Genomic DNA, 16,783 nt, shown 5'->3' on the forward strand with positions numbered 1-16,783 from the left:
CAGTGAAAACATCTGGAAGCACACTGACGACTTCTTTGAATATCTTTCATCATCAGTTCTTATCTTTAAGAGCTGCTGGCTGTCTTTAACACATTATGCAGACACACACACACACACACACACACACACACAGATAAGTGAAAGAGTAATCTTTGCACTTTGAATCAGTTAATCATTCAGCTCTTACCCTGAGGGTCAAAGAGTTAAAAGCCTGGAACAGTAAAAACTCAGAGAGGATTCCCCCATCACTGGTGTAGCAACATGGCAAGTAAAGACTCAGAGGATGCATCCAGGGACACGAGCTTTGACAACCAGAGCACCGGACTCATGGCGAGGATCCGGAAATTCAACCATAAGGACATTTTCAGCTGGTGAGTGGACAACGTAGATGAGCTAAAGTTAGAAGTTAAATTGGTAGAAGTGTTAGCAAGAAGGTAGCTCACAACTTCAGAGGTCTCTTTGGAGCTCAGGTCTCTCAGCACAGTCAGCAGTCTGAGTACAATGATACAGTGATGGAAAGTTATTTTACTGATATTGAAGGAACAGTTTATAAAGGCTTTATAATCTATAATATTTGGCTCTATTACTGGTTAATCAATTATTTAGCAATACTAAAAGATCTGTAATATACTATACAGACAAGAATGCATTTATAAATTGATTATGAACATTTATAAACACAGACTTGATGGATTTTTGTAGAACTCTTTAATATTGATTTATTAACGTGTGATTTTTGGTCATATCATTTAGATCATTGGTCTATTACAAATTAAGGAACACATCACCTTTTATTTATGGCTTACTAACATATATAACTGCAGATTTGATGGCTCAGAGGGGTCAGCAAAGCGTCATGCTAGAGGATGACCAATTACAAGAGTAAAATACTACTTATGCATCAGGATTAATAATCTAGACTTTTGAACAGTTTGAGTACATTTATTTTATGTTTGTGTTTTTTGATTGCAAGACTTTTACTTGTAACAGAGTATTTGTACACTGTTGCATTAAACCAGTGAGTTGTCCTTTTTACAATTAAGTTTTCGTATGGATCAAACAAACAAGCAGATTTTATTAGACAAGCAGTTTTTAAGATCTACCTCTCTATTCTCTCTCAGGCAGTTGGCCAAGACGTTGGCAATGGGTCAGGGCCTGGCTGGGCTCGTCTGTGGGACGGCCATCACCTCCCAGTACCTGGCCACAAACTTCCATGTGAACACCCCCATGCTGCAGAGCTTCATGAACTACACCCTGCTTTGTGTCACCTACACAACCATGCTGCTCTGCAGAACAGGTAACCTTACCGCTCAGGCTCTGAACACCTGAGATAATACCTGTACCTTCTGTGGGAGAAATTGTTTTTTGAATGATAGAAGTATGAGTAAGTGTTTCTGTTTTACTCTTAGAATTGCACATTTCAAGTGTCAAACTGTCCTCAGGCTTGGTGGTGAAAAAAACAAAACAAAATAAATGTTAACACTGAAGTTCTGGGGTATTCCCCTTTAAAACGTAGGGGATGGCAATGTTTTACAGATTCTGAAGAGCAGATGGTGGAAGTACCTTCTACTGGGGCTGGTGGACGTGGAAGCCAATTATGCTGTGGTTAAAGCGTACCAGTACACCACCCTCACCAGTGTACAGGTGGGTATAGGCTGTGTTGGAATGTGTTTCATGGCTGGAGTTTTTGTCATGAAAAAGGGGCCCAAATTTACCAAACTGCAAAAATTTTGAACTCAAGTGAAAGATAAAAGTTCTCTTCACTTTAAGTCCCACTCACAAATTTAGGATTAAAATCTATTTTTCAATATTCTTACAACTTAAGAATGCACTAAGATTTAAGAAAGCACCTTAAATTAGTTAACATAAACCCTGGCTTATTTAAGTTTAGAAACAGAGGTGTGCGTCCTCTAATATGTTGAGTGATTACACAAAATACACCAGAGACACAAACTACAGGTAGATATAAACTCAGAGGGAGATGGACTGGCACATATGGGGTTAAAAGGCCTGCAGTGCACCTTGGGGCCAGGCCTAGCTTGGCTATAAACTTAATAAGTAAAGTTTTAAAACCAACCAGATTAACCTTTTCTGCCACAGACAGAGAAAATTGAATTACATTTACCAAAGTGGGATGAAATGAAGTGAAGGCATGAATGACAGTTTCCAGGTTTCAAAATAATGATTTCAGTTTATATTTGGGTTTACATCTAAATGTGTTTCTGGTTGTGTTTCTGTCTCTAGTTGCTGGACTGCTTTGTGGTCCCAGTCCTAATGATCCTGTCCTGGTGGGTTTTGAAGATACGCTACAGGCCAGTTCACTATGTAGCAGTCTGCATCTGTCTCCTCGGGGTGGGGGCCATGGTCGGGGCTGACCTGCTGGCTGGACGAGACCAGGGCTCCAGTAAGAACTTCAAAGATGTGTTTGCTCACTCACTGAGCTCATTAATGCTTAAGTGGAAGATTAAATAAAAATTACTTTTAGCAGTTAATAGTTGTATAAAGCTTTAGCGTCTCCAGAACTCACTGGTCTGATAAATGTCCTCAAATGATGTCACTTGAGTCAGAGTCAGGTGATAATCCAATGGTGTTAGGACACCTCCAGGGGAGCATGCCAGCCAAATCTGTGACTGGATGCTGTGCATTTGATGTCATCCCTTGTCTCTGTCTGTTAGTATATGGTGGCTCAGCACCTTGTACAGTAGCTGCTTGTCTTTTGCTGGTTAGAGGAGCTTTGGCTGCTTGGCTGTCAGCTAAGTCTGTGGCAGAGCTTTAAAACTTTCCCGTGCCCTAAAAGTATATAGACTATGTTCCGTACTGCACTGTAATGTAATGATGTTTCTCTCATCTCCTCAGCCTCAAACATCTTGTTAGGTGATGGTTTGGTGCTGCTCAGTGCTACGCTGTACGCTGTGTCTAATGTGTGTCAGGAATACACAGTGAAGAACCTGAGCAGAGTGGAGTTCCTGGGCATGGTCGGCCTGTTTGGCACAATCATCAGCACCATACAGATGTAAGTGATAGTGGGTGTGATCAGTCTTCAACTCATTCAAGGACTCATTCCACATTATGGTTAATATAGTGTTTTTTTTTTTCTTGATGCAGGGTGATCCTGGAACGCAATGAAATCGCCAACATTCAGTGGAACTGGCAAGTCGGTCAGTATTCATCTTACACAGAAACTGTAGGCAGTTAATGTCCATATATCAGCTGGGTTTGTGTTCACATGGTGTAAAACCAGTGACTTTCCTTTAAGAGGCCGTGTGCTGCCACTAAAGACACAGCTCCACTACGTCTGTGCATGTGATACAGAACATGAATGGATTACTGACTGGTCCCACCAGGGGCCTAAGAGGTCAATAGATATATTTCCTTTGACATTTGAATTGTTACAGTGAAAAACATTTGGGTGTTTCTCTTCTCAGGGCTCCTGTTCTCTGGCTTTGCGTTGTGTATGTACACTCTGTACAGCTGTATGCCCGTTGTGATCAAGCTAAGCAGTGCCACCTCTGTCAACTTGTCCCTGCTCACTGCTGACCTCTTCAGCCTCTTCTGTGGGATCTTTGTCTTCCAGTACAATGTGAGCAGACACACACACACACCCTGCAAATCCCATGAAAACCAATGAATGGATGTTTTGGATGTTGTGATATGTCTTCTTCCCCTGTACCACAGAGCTCCATTTTCATCCAAAAACTATTAATAACACACCAGTGAACCACACTGTTGTACTTGGTGACATCATCCTTCATTAACGTGAACAGACACAGTAGTTTATTTTGATTCAGTCCCACATGCACTGTCACCAGAGCACCAAATGTGGATTACTGAAAATAGTTCCCAACAAATGAACTATTTCCTCCCGTTTTAGCTAAATTGTCAAAAAACAACAGCACCCAAGCTATTTTAGGAAATTATTTAGCCTTTAAAAAATGGAAGTATATAATTGTGACCCGTATTTAAGTAGGAATGAGTGGGGTGTATCAGTGTCTCAAGTACAGGTTCCTTTCTCCAGCAGACACACCTGTGGTGCTTCGTTCCGCCCAGTCTCTGGGTCACAGTAACCTGCTGAATGTTATAGTGACACAACAGTGTTAATGAATAATAAGTGTTAATGAGTAACCTCAGTGTCATGTGTTTTCACAGAGGTGCATGCATTTACACAGATTATAAACTTGTGAGACCTATATATGCTTTAAACAACTTTTACTGTGCTGAAACTGAAACTGTTACTTATGCAGTACATTGGTTTTTCCTCTTTCACATGTTATGTTTTTTTTCCCCAACAAAAAGTTTGTGAAAGGTGCATACTGAACCGTGACTGTTATTATGTCAGAAATCCTGCAGTTGAGTCCAGATCCTATACAGAGATGAAAAGTGAGCTCAGAGAAACGTTCCCCTTTCAAACAGCTGAATATGAAAACAGCCTTCTAGTTTCGAATCCATACACCCCATTTTGAGTGGAGGACTTCAAAACTGCTATAATCAATATTTTTTATATAAACAACAAATCAAATCAAACAATTTGACATTATGAAAGGAGACTACACTCTCAAAAAAAGATGACTCCACCTTTCCCTAAACCTAACCAAACCCTTACCATAGCACTGACACATAAGAGGGTTATTTATTTTTCTGCTGATTTTCTACAGTTTATTCATGGCATACCTGATGCTGACACTAAAAACTATGTTAAAAATTTAATAAAGTGTCAAGTATCAAATAAAATGGTAAAGTAGTAGAAAACAAGCCATGCAACAAATTGAAATACAAAGCTATGATCCATACAGTGCAATATGTCCCTGCATCAGCATCTTTTTTGTTCATATAATTCAGTTTAAATATAACCAGTCCACTCTCTGCCCTGCCTCAGTTTTCTGGACTCTACCTGGTCTCACTGGTGGTCATCCTCATCGGCTTCATCACCTTCAACGCTGTGCCAACACCCACAGATTCCACAGACCCCACCACCTCCTCTTCCTCTTCCATCTGTGAGGAGGGAAGCTATGACAATCCTGTGGCCTCTCACAGTGAAATCACCAAGCAGGAAGTTACTGTGGAGATCAGCACTGAGGAGGAAGAGGATGATGAAGAGGAGCAGCAGGGGGATGGAGAAAAGGAGGTATGGGACGAAGAGGAGAGGGGGAGGAAGAAGAGAGCTTCAGGGCCATCAGGGAGCCTTGGAGGAGGGAACGATGATATTGTTGCTGTTGGACACAGCACTAAAATGTGACCAACAGCTGGACAACCTGTCAGTATATATATATATATATATATATATATATATATATATATATATATATATATATATATATATATATATATATAAACACTTTTATTTATTGAGTTTTGCTTACACTGCATACAGAAATTCACACCACAATGAAATGAATAAGAAAAGAGGGAAAAACAAACAAACAGTGGTACACATCTCATCCTTGAAATGTTTAAAGCTACTGTCATTGTTACTATGACATCTTTGTATCCAAGTTGTGTGTGTGTGTGTATGTTATATTATTAAATATTTTCATTTTTACCAAAAGATAAGCTGCCTGACAGTCATTTTATCCACAGGCTGTATGATTTGTTCTAGGCATTTTCTGTTCAAATGCTGGAAAAAAATAATGATATAGCAAATAAACATTATTTCTCCCACACACCCTCCATTACAGATGCAGATACTGGAGAAATAAATCACAACCAGGAGAATTTGGAAAGCAGTAAATCTTTATTGTCTAAAAATATAATGAAAATACAACAAACCAGTTTAAACTCTTCAATATCGGCTTTGCCTCTCAAAATGACACAAGTGTTTTCTGATGTAGTGGTCCAGTCCTCTATGCTTAAAGTTTGATTATGTTCAGGTTAAAGGGAGCTAATGTTCACCGTTGAGCCTGGGTCACCGTCAGATGTTTTGTGTGGCTTATTACAAAGTCAGAGTGGTAATATTATCATTTTTACAAAAAAAGCATCTCTGTGTACACTGTATGGCCTCGTTAATTCTGCCATGTGGTGTGCTTTTTCTCACTCCAGTGCATACTTGGCAAATAGATGACATGGTGTCATGAGTTTACTTCAAACAGCTAAAAATGAAGACTTCTTAGTCTGGTAGCCAAGCAATTGGTCCCCCATAAATGAGTTAATTAGTGAGATTTAGACACAGGGCTTGGTGGATTTTGTTACCACTGGGCAGCCACAGGCTAGCAGAATGTTAGTTTTCCTTTAAACATGAACAAAATCAAACATTATGGGCTGCTTTCCAGAGCATGGATATTTACTCACCATTCAGTAAGAAATCCTTCATACATCCCTCTCCTCTGCCAGATTTGTTTTTACATTTTCATTTTCAAAAAGTGTGGAAAGTCCTTATGAGAAACATGAAATCACAAAGTAGTAGACTGAAGTGCAGGTAAGAGACTGACAATATGAGATACTGTAAAGGTGTCCTCTCATTCTGCCTTTACAATCTTCTCCTCTGGCTGGGAAATCCTTGGTCAAACCTCCTCAGTCTCCTCCTCCTGAGAATCTCTTCAGGACTCACGTCCTCATCAGTGGGCTGGTAACCATGAGGGGGACTTGAAGCTCTTCTCGGTCTGGTTTGTCCTAAAAAAATAAATAAATAAATAATTTGTGTGTGTTCAGCAGCAACAACACACACTGGCTTCTTTCCATTTGTTGTAATTTCTCTCTCTTACCTCTGTCATTCAGGCTTTTTCTGATCGCCAGTTCTATCTGCTCTTCCTCTGTCAGTCCTGCGATATCTGAGTCTGTATACTCAGAAGTATAATCTGTCGTATAATCTTCTGCATGCCGTGGATCTTCTCGATTTTCTCGCCTAGTTCTGCTGTAGCCTACACACACACATTTACACACATTTCAAGAACACAAAATACTTGTATGTAACTTGAATGTAGAAAATATGTCCTGGATCAGGAGTATCCAACATGCAGATATCCTTTTTAAATATACTACAAACAGACTTGCAAATAGTTACTGAACGAATTATGGCCTGTTTGGCTCCAGCTTGGTCCCAGCAGACATAACGCCCAAATCATGTTCATCATCACAGATACAGCTGTAATTCTTTACACCCTAAAACATGTTTCTAATGTTGGGAGCAACAAACATCAGAACTGAGAGGAATGCCACTGTTATCGGTTCATCAGTTTATCCTATTGGACATTTGTGTTAAATTTTGTTAGAATTACCATATGAATTCTTGACCTATGGCCAAAAATATATTTTGTGAGGTCACAATGACATTTGACCCTTGACCACCAAAATCTAATCATCTTTGAGTCCAAGTCAATATTTGTGCCAAATTTGAAGAAACTCTGGTCACGACTGTCACCAGTGTGGAGGTGTAACCATGTCATCATGGCTGACAAGTTTCCAGCAAAAGGTCGGCGCATGAACGTGGTGAACGATGAAAGGCTCTTGTAGTGTGAAAAAAATCAAAGAACTGGGACTGGAGTCTAGCATGTCAGAATTTTTTGTATTTTCTGATCTGATTAGACATGTCCTACAATGCGTTCTATCTGGTGTAAACATGGCCTCAGGATTATATCACCACCTGTTGTTTTTGCATGCTCTTCACAACCTCTGATGACGTGTATACAGTTTCTTGATCCTTCTTTAACATGACATTCAAGGACCTGAATGATGATTGAAGACGTGGCAAGAATTTATGGCACTATATGACTGCATAATCTGACATGGCAACCATCCTGGCAAAAACATGTGTAATCTGATCCCAGCATAACTGAACAAATTTACTGAACACACAAGATCTTGTGCTGTATTGTTGCACAATTGATTTAATATTGTAAATCTCTGTTGAGTATGTTTTCTCAAATATAGTTGTACCTGAATAGCTGTAGTATGGTCTTGGCTGTGGAGTATTTACTTCTGAAGATACAAACTCTGATGGGAAAAAAAACAGAATATCAGTGAATATTTGAAGAAGTTATTATGCGATAAGATTTGGTGACACAGTTTACATCAAGATTCAGATATCTACTGATCTGGGCACAGATTCATTTCTCCTCTGTATCAGACCTCTCTCTATCAGTTCAGTTTGCCATAGGTGGCCTCCAATCAGATTCACATATCTCAAGGATAATAAAAGCAAACTGGATGCATTTGGCCACAATCTGGTGTTTATAGCAAAGGGTCTTAAATACTTCAGTTAATATGAGATTTAGAAGTTTGTGATTCTTAATACATTTACAAAGATTTGCAAAAACATGTTTTTTTAAATCATGCTAAATGTCATCCATTTAAAATGACATCATCAAGAAACAATGAAGTCTGCAAAAAGTGGAGATCTGAATACTTTCTGAAGCCACTGTATATTAACAGTCTATTTATGAAAGCAACATTCGCACTCATTCAGACCTGCACATGTCTCCATGATGGTCTTCAATGGACCCACAGTGTAGAGAAGACCCACCAGGATACCTGCCAGGTGACCCACCAAAGAAGTCCTGAAGAAGAGCCACAAAATGAAAAACACAAAACTTTCCTAGTTTTTACAAGATTCTTTTCATGTTATAACAACACATTTTTCATATTAATATGACATATTCTACAATATTATTTTTTCATTATTACCATTTTACAAATGCCCCTAGCATCAAATAACACTGGTTATTGTAGGTTTTTTCTTGCCAATGCGGGCTGTAGTCAGCAGGTTTTTTGTAATTTGATGTTCATAAAATAACATTCACAGTGGTCAAAGGATGTCAGAAAACTGACATTATTTATTAAATCATATATTACATTATATAACTTTCCAGCAGTATATAACAATAATTCCTAGTAATATTAGTAGTCATTTAGTAGTCAGTAGTCATTTAACTTGAGCTGTACCCAGGTAAGTGGCAGAAAGTTGACTGATTACACAATTAGAAAATAATTTATTAAGTAATGTAAGTTAATTCAATTTTTGTGAAAATTAACACTTGCCCATTATGAGTGGATAAGTTTCCTTATTACAGTTGTGTCAGGTCTGATGGTACTGAATGAGAGTTCACAAAAAAGGACTGAGCATCCTCCTGCAGCACACTGCACCACTGTTCACATGTAGTTTATAGATGTTTAATGTCTCACAACAGCCCTCAACCACTTACAAAAACATTTCTAACCAACATTACTGTTTATGGAGGAGAAGAAAAAATATTCAAGATCTGTTTCAAAAATACAATGACCATGATACACCCCCTTCCCTGGTACACAGGAGAGCCTCAGGCTGATTTTGTGGTACAGTATCTTACCCGGGGGCGATTAGGTAGATCAGCACTAGCTCCACCCAGCTAGCAAAGCGATTGGACACACGCAGATTCAACACATAGGTCACACCACCTGGGTTGTAATAGTTGCTGACCACCTTCAGAGCAAACAGGACACCTGGAAACACAAGTTGTGTGGAACTTGAATGAATGAATGAATGGATTTAATGAAGAGGATTAGTATCACCTAAACAGGGAGCTATTTACAGTCAGAAATGAAATCAGAGGGAAAAGAAAATTCAATGAGAAATAATTTGTTTGCTTGTTTGCCACTTCTAAATGTCACCCACACATTTCACAATTAATGTCAACGTTGATTAGAGCTGCAACTGTCTAGCTAGCTATCTGTCTAACTAACTGACCGTCTGACTGATTCTGTCGGTACCCTGTATTCATAAAAACACTTATGGTATAATTTATTTCTCCTTTGCTTTTACATCTCCAGTTGTTACTCTCTTGTTTGCAAAAATCATGTTTTCTCACACCGTAGCTACATTTAAATATCAGTAGGAACCAGTCAGTAAATCACAAGCAGTTTGAAAAACAAATTAGCCGTGAAAACAAGAGATTTAATATCAACTTGCCCTCTGTTGCACTGTGATGTTGGCATTTTTCAATTTCAACCAACATTTTTAATAGACCAATTGATTTATCAAGAAATGCATGTCCTGACTAATGATAATGAAACTAAATAATAATAATGAATTTCTAACATTTATGACTTGGATTTAAAACACTCCACAGGAAAAAAAACTGCTTTTTTCAGTTTTAAAACAATAATAATGTTGATAACTTGTACCTGAGAAACCAACGACACACTCGTTGCTGAGAGACGACATATCTATAAGTTCTGCCAATGAATCAGAGTCCTCGATGAGTTTTGTCATCAGCGCCTGCAGCAGCAGATAGACCAGTCCGGTGAGCAGAGAGAAGACTGACAGCAGGTAGAGGAACCAGGCTGCACCCAGACGATGCTCCAGCCTGATGCCTTTCCAGAGGAAAGACACCATGTTGAAGTAGAGGTGCCAGTCGTCAACGTGGTGCAGGGGGGAAAGGAGGAGGCGACGCCACTCCTTGTGCCTGTACACATATTGGAGGCTCATGCAGGCCTGAGGATTATATGACAGAATGAAGCAATAACTGTCTAATGACAGCAATGACACCTGTGTTTTATTAACCAGTGTTGGAAAGTACATTTACTCAGGTTTCTGTTCTTACAAATTTGAGTGTTTCCACTTTATGCGACTTACTTCTACTCTACATTTCAGTGGTAAATACTGTATATGTGTTGTATATATATGCCATTAAACTGACAGTTGTAGTCACTTTGCAGATTGAGATTTTATGTACAAAACATACAATGAGTTTTTAACATGATAAATTGTTATAGATAAAACTATAAAATAGTTCAAATAAACCTGCAACAACATTAAAATGCTGCTTACATGTTAATGCATCAATAATAATGACTGAAACACACTGATAGAGGTCATTAGTTACACTTTTGATACTTTTACTGGAGTGCAGAACTTTTGCTTGTAACAGAAGTGTCCTATAGTATGTGATATTGCTACTTTTATGTGAAGAAGAATTGCATTTATTCGCTTTCTGGTGAGAATAGAGTGAATTGTTGCTTATTGTACTATTATTTTATGTTTTATTTTTTATAAATGAATTAGGTGAAAAGGTGACAAACAGCTCATCATCTGAACATAAAAAATGCTATTATCTATACAATAGCGCCCTCTGCTGCCCTGGCTGTTCAAAATTTGAATGCTGATTTCTGTGCAGTACAGCAAACAGTGACTGATCTGAAATTACTGCTAAACTCAGATAAAATAAAATGTATACAGTTTTCTAAAGAACTGTCTAATAGTACCATGGTAAATATTACTACACTAAATGTACCAAGGATTTAAAGCATCCCTTTGAATTCTGGATAGATGACAAGCAGTACTTCAAGAAACATATTTATGATTAAGTCTATAAAAGCATAACTGGCATTCTGTTATAGAAATAATATATGTATTACCCAGAATTACAGAAAGGGCAAAGAGAGCAACACTGCATTATTTCTTTTTTAATCTACAAGGCACTTATTGGCAAAATTTTGGGTACATGACATGTGTTATTAACTACAGTTCAACTTCACACGGCACTAGGTCCCAAGACTATTTGGGAAAATCAGTGTGTTAGCACTGAGATTGGGAAATTGGGTTGAGAAAAATTAGGCAAGCTAATCCTTTTTAATCTTTTTAAAACTCTTTTAGCTGACTTAGGGCAGTATGAATGTGTATGTTTCAACTGAGTTTTAATCTTCATATGCATATTTGCTTTTAAGGACTATGATATGTTGTAGATTATGTTTTATTGTATCTATATATTGCTTTCACTGTTTCTTTATTTTGCTTATTCCATAGTTGTATCTTTTACAGTAGTGATACTCCTAATGTTACACTGACAAATTACCTTCATCAGTTGAGCAGCAGGGAACATGTAAAGATACACATTGAATCCCAGGACAGCCAGGGTGATGGCAGGGATGTTTCCCAGACCCTCCTGGAACAGCTGGACCGCCAGAAGCAGCAGGCCCAGCTGGAAACCCCTCTGCATACTGAAAACAACCTGGGGAGAGATGGTTTAAAATAAAACTTTGATGTAAGACAATGAGAAAGAACTCTGTTATTCCCAAATGATAATCTTGTGCCATCACATGCTCAATGCCCCAGAAACACTGGGTAGCTAAAAGACATTTCTGAGTCAGAGCTAGTTTCTCCCTGATTGGTTATGTATAATAAATAAAAAATAATGGATCATGGATATGACACTGCAAAATACAACAATGTAGTTGTCAGTGATGGGTTGAAAGCAACAATTTGTATTAATATTTACATCATAAAATAATAAAATAATGGAGTACTGACAGCAGAAGAAAAACAGATGGATTGAAGATACTGCACCCTCAGATATTAAACTCAACACAGACAGGAAATTAATTATTGCACATATTTGGTTCCACCCTGTAGAGAGTTAAATCTGTGATCCCCCTGCAAAGGGAAGAGTCTGACTGCCTTCAGCAGAAAGGATCTCCTGTACTGCTGAGTCCTGCACAGAGGGGCAGTGTGTGTCCTTCTGGGGGGGGCATGCCGGAGGAGAGAGGGACTGTCCATGATGTTGAGACGTTTCTGCAGCATCCTCCTCTCAGACACATCCACCAGAGTCTCTAGATCAACTCAACCTGGTGCCCCATCACACTGCCACATTGTAGATGACACAACATGCACAGCATGGTCCTGGTCCTGTACTGATATCAATGTTGTTCCTTTTAACCATGACACGGGGGACACGTAAAACAGAGGCTTTTTAATAACTTGTTAATTGACAACTAAATAAAAAGGATACAAATAGTTAGTTGAGCTTTAGACTGGCAGGTAGGTGGACAGATTTTATTTACAAAGCACATACACCTAAGCATATTTATCAAAATCTTGAACTATTCCTTTAATACTTCAGAAAACAGTTACTTTATTTGGAACTTTTTAGTGGGCAGATCTGATGCAGACACACAAAGAGTTTACTCAAGTGATTCACACAATCTCACAGACACCTGAGACAGTGCTGCAGCTGCAACAAGGAAACCTCTGTTTTCATCTCTTCCTCATTCTTTCTATTTTAGATGATAATAATAATAAAGCAGCAGATCTGGAAAGGGGAGACAAAACACTGACATTCAACAGACCTCAGCAGCAGGCAAAAAACACTACACAGCCGCACACAATCTTACAATAAATCTGAATACACTTTACTTACACGTCACGTCTGTTGAAGCTGCGTTACTTTTTGGTACAAGTCGAGTAGCTACAAGTCACCACACCTGCAACTCAGCTTCACGTCGGTGGTTTACCCGTCAGCACACCTCTGTGCGCGCTCCCGCGGAGCAGAAGCAGAAATGAAACCGAAACTAAAGCGGTAAATGAACGTGGGTTATTTAACACTTCCCTTCCCAGAACTTTATTAAAGAAGGACGCAGAACATAGACTGAACAGGTGAGAGACAAAACCAACAACTGAGTAATAAATCAAAGAATAACAATAACAAACAACAAACTAACAAATGAAAAGGATTTACATAAAATGAAGAATACAATTATTTAAGGAGAACAACATAGAAAAAAGAAAGGTTTAGGAGACAATATACATTTGTAAGTTTAACTTCCTTTGCATTGTCAGAGGACTAAAGCACGGTTTAGCCTTGGCAAATTTGTTGCAATGAATATGGAATTTTATAATAAATAATAATCAAGTTGATAACATTGTTGTATTTTGGACTGAACAAACTCAGGGAGGATAATGAAAGCACTAATATTGTGGTGTAGTGCAGGGTATACATAGGTATATAGCATATGTACATATTTGTCAGGTGGCATTGTATTTACTGATTTCTGAACCCCCTCTAATGTGCATCATTCAGTAATGTGCTGAGGCCTGTAGCCTACTATGAAACAGGATGTAAGGGTTATGATGGTGGTCCACTTCTTACTGGGGTACATCGCCATGGTAACTTGTGCTGAACACCTAACCTACTCTGGGGCAGGTTAACTTCAATGGATCAGACCAACTACTGACCAATCAGATCACCAGAAAAGCGTAACAATCATTCCCACAGGAACCCAACATGGACAAAAGAGTTTACAATAAAGGGCACAATGAGGGCAACATGTTCTGAAGACGTGTTGTCCAACCATGTCAGAAATCAAATTTATAGACAATGACTTAAGGTCAGTGTGAAGAGGAGTCTGTTGAACCATTTGGACAAAGAGTTGTCTCTCTCTGCCAGGTTTACTCCCACCCAGAGAGCCCAAACGCTCTACTGTCTGGACAATCCCATGTATGTATGAAACTGCCCAATTTAACCTGTGTCAGTTGTCAGTTGTCAGTGCATCTCATCAGCGATTGATGCGACTGTACCCTAGTGGCGTAACGCTTTGCAGGGGAGGGATAAAATTCCCCTGCTGGGAGGCCTCCCAATGATGATATCCATACAAATATGGATACCAAACTGAACGACGCCAGACCTACTTCAATTCAAAAGGTTCTACTTGGACTTGGACTTGGCAGAGCAAAATATAAAAAAAATAAAGTATATCCGGTACATATAAAAACAATGATTATTACACATTTAATGATACTGTTAAATGCTTATTCTGCGAAATTGAAGAGGAGATGCACACATAGATATTTCTCCTCCAACCATGCAGATGATGTTTTTACCTGCATCGATACAGAGCAGTTTTCAACATAATAACTATACAGTAAATCAGGCCACTGAGCTGTAAAACAATCCATAGTCAGCCTGATGGGCGAAATGGAAGTACATAGGCTCACATTTTCTGCTCTTTATGCCATCTCATCCAGGACTTTGTCTGTAAAGCCAGAACACAGAGGAGAAATCAGAGAAGGGTAATCAATAATTGTTCTCTTGTGTGGATTGACAACCATAGAAAAGTCAAGAAACAATCATCAGGATCTGGCTTCCACATAATACAGCAGGCAACACGTGTTTGAATACAGTGACATATTTTTGTTCACATGACTCAAAATATCAAATCACTATATTTATAGTAGAAGGCAATGAGACCTTGCATGTATTAGTCCTTATTGGTGTGTTACATACATGCCAAAAGTGGGTTAAAGAATAACTGCTATATTTCATTTTCCCATGTTTTTGGGTACAAATGAATGAGAAGGACAAAAGTCTTTGCAGTCTGAGCAGTACTGAGCCTGGAGCTGCTGCAGCTGCTGCAGTGTAATACAACTGGCAATCGTTCACGTCAAAGTATGTCCACTGAAACTCACTGAAAACCCCAGAGGCCATTTAACTAGGACAACTAATATAATGTTAAATACAATTGTCTCTTATCAGCTACATACACCATGGTTATCAGTAAGTTACAGTCCCATAGCAAAAACACTAACAGCAGCCTGTACTCTGCAACTGAAAAAGTAAAACTTCCATTTAGCTTTGTCATCTGGTAAGCCTAGTACTTAGTCAAAATAATAGGACCTTATTTTCCCATGTTTTGGGTGAAAATGATTGATAAGGACAAAATCTTTGGAATTGTTGCCGTATTGAGCAAGAACAATGTACCTGGACAGCTGCAGTGATGTGATATGAGCCTTTATCCACGTCAAAGTACATCCACTAAAGTGCTGTTTTTGCCACTGACAGGCTCAGATTTTGGACAACATTACACAACAACAACATTATGGATAGGATTCCTACAGAGATGGAGTTTTTTTTAATTAAAGAATGAGATCCTTTTTATTTAAGCAGAAACATATCACTACTATCAGACAGTGGAGCCTGGCTTCTCTCCACAGTTCAAAGACATGCAGGTTAGGTTGACCTGGTGACTCTAAATTAGACCGTAGGTATGAATGTGTGTGTGAATGGTTGTTTGCCTCTCTCTCTCTTTAATAGACTGGCAGTCTGTCCAGGGTGTACCTCGCCTCTCGCCCAATGTTTTCTGGGACTAGCTACAGCCCCTTCATCTTCATTCATATATTAGGTCAGTGTAGGAGCAGTCATATTTTCAAACTGCTTGACAAATAATGTTAAGTTTATCATGGTTGCAAACTCTGGCCTACACTATCTGTTGCTGATCAGCTGTTCCAAGACACTGTTTACAAAAGAAGCTACTGGCACATATACTACTCACAGGTAAATTTAAAAAACATTTGTGGCGTGAATTAAGAGTATACCCACCTCTCAAGGCACCACTACTAATATCAGACCAAAAACAGGAGAGCAGCCAAAATAAGTATAAAACATTGTAAGCAGCCAACACAAAAAATAGAAGAAATTCTAATTAGCAATGCTGCAGGTTGCTTATCCTTTCTAGTTCTGTCAGGTTGACTGGGGACTGTCGGTGGATAACTATTTTCAGGTCTCTCTAGAGATGTTTGACTGGGTTCAAGTCAGAGCTCTGGCTGGGCCGCTCGAGGACTTTCACAGAGTTGTCCCTGAGCCACTCCTGCATTATCACTGTCTTGGCTTGTGTGCTTACAGTCATTGTTGGAAGTTGACCTTCAGCTAAGACTAACGTCTTGAGTGCTCTGGGCCAGGTTTTTATCAAGGATATCTCTGTGCTTTGCTCTGCTCAGCTTCCTCTCAGCCCTGATTAGTCTCCCTGTCTCCCTGCTGCTGAAAAACACCCCCATGGCCTGATGCTGCCGCCACCATGCCTCACTGCTGGGATAGTATTGGGCGGATGATGAGCAGTGCCTGGTTTCCTCCAGACATGATGCTTGGAATTGAGGCCAAACAGTTCAGTCTTGGTTTTATCAAACCAGAAAATCTTGTCTCTCACATTCTGAGGGGCCATTTGGTGCTTTTTCTGAAACCTTAAATGAGCTTTCATGTGTCTTTCACTGATGAGAGGCTTCGTCTGACCACTCTGCCACAAAGCCCAGACGGATGAAGTGTTGCAGTGA

At 39.1% G+C, this 16,783-nt stretch overlaps 2 protein-coding genes across 2 annotated transcripts; one reads left to right on the forward strand and one right to left on the reverse strand.

The window, feature by feature from the left end:
• The first annotated feature begins 221 nt into the window (after positions 1-221).
• LOC108872687 (solute carrier family 35 member F2) lies at positions 222-5,233 on the forward strand. The gene is made up of 8 exons (XM_018660502.2): positions 222-371; positions 1,122-1,297; positions 1,517-1,644; positions 2,245-2,404; positions 2,857-3,013; positions 3,106-3,158; positions 3,426-3,580; positions 4,874-5,233. Exons 1-8 carry the CDS (start codon positions 262-264, stop codon positions 5,231-5,233), a joined length of 1,299 nt encoding a protein of 432 aa, XP_018516018.1. The 5' UTR covers positions 222-261.
• A 473-nt stretch (positions 5,234-5,706) lies between these two features.
• LOC108872685 (rhomboid-related protein 4) lies at positions 5,707-13,248 on the reverse strand. Its single transcript, XM_018660500.2, has 8 exons — positions 13,101-13,248; positions 11,760-11,915; positions 10,090-10,399; positions 9,276-9,408; positions 8,398-8,486; positions 7,867-7,923; positions 6,696-6,851; positions 5,707-6,603 (listed from the first exon to the last, which is right to left on the reverse strand). Exons 2-8 carry the CDS (start codon positions 11,901-11,903, stop codon positions 6,461-6,463), a joined length of 1,032 nt encoding a protein of 343 aa, XP_018516016.1. The 5' UTR covers positions 11,904-11,915; positions 13,101-13,248; the 3' UTR covers positions 5,707-6,460.
• Positions 13,249-16,783: the final 3,535 nt, after the last annotated feature.

Source organism: Lates calcarifer, linkage group LG21, assembly GCF_001640805.2.
Source record: "Lates calcarifer isolate ASB-BC8 linkage group LG21, TLL_Latcal_v3, whole genome shotgun sequence".
Lineage (NCBI taxonomy): Eukaryota > Metazoa > Chordata > Actinopteri > Centropomidae > Lates > Lates calcarifer.

Excerpts from the sequence above, each read along its gene's own strand:
- LOC108872687 (XM_018660502.2), top strand. The coding sequence starts at position 262 with ATGGCAAGTAAAGACTCAGAGGATGCATCCAGGGACACGAGCTTTGAC. Across the intron at positions 372-1,121 it reads CATAAGGACATTTTCAGCTG|GCAGTTGGCCAAGACGTTGG; the intron begins GTGAGTGGACAA and ends ATTCTCTCTCAG. Across the intron at positions 1,298-1,516 it reads CATGCTGCTCTGCAGAACAG|GGGATGGCAATGTTTTACAG; the intron begins GTAACCTTACCG and ends TTTAAAACGTAG.
- LOC108872685 (XM_018660500.2), bottom strand. The coding sequence starts at position 11,903 with ATGCAGAGGGGTTTCCAGCTGGGCCTGCTGCTTCTGGCGGTCCAGCTG. Across the intron at positions 9,409-10,089 it reads GTGTGTCGTTGGTTTCTCAG|GTGTCCTGTTTGCTCTGAAG; the intron begins GTACAAGTTATC and ends TTGTGTTTCCAG. Across the intron at positions 6,604-6,695 it reads AAAAAGCCTGAATGACAGAG|GACAAACCAGACCGAGAAGA; the intron begins GTAAGAGAGAGA and ends TTATTTTTTTAG.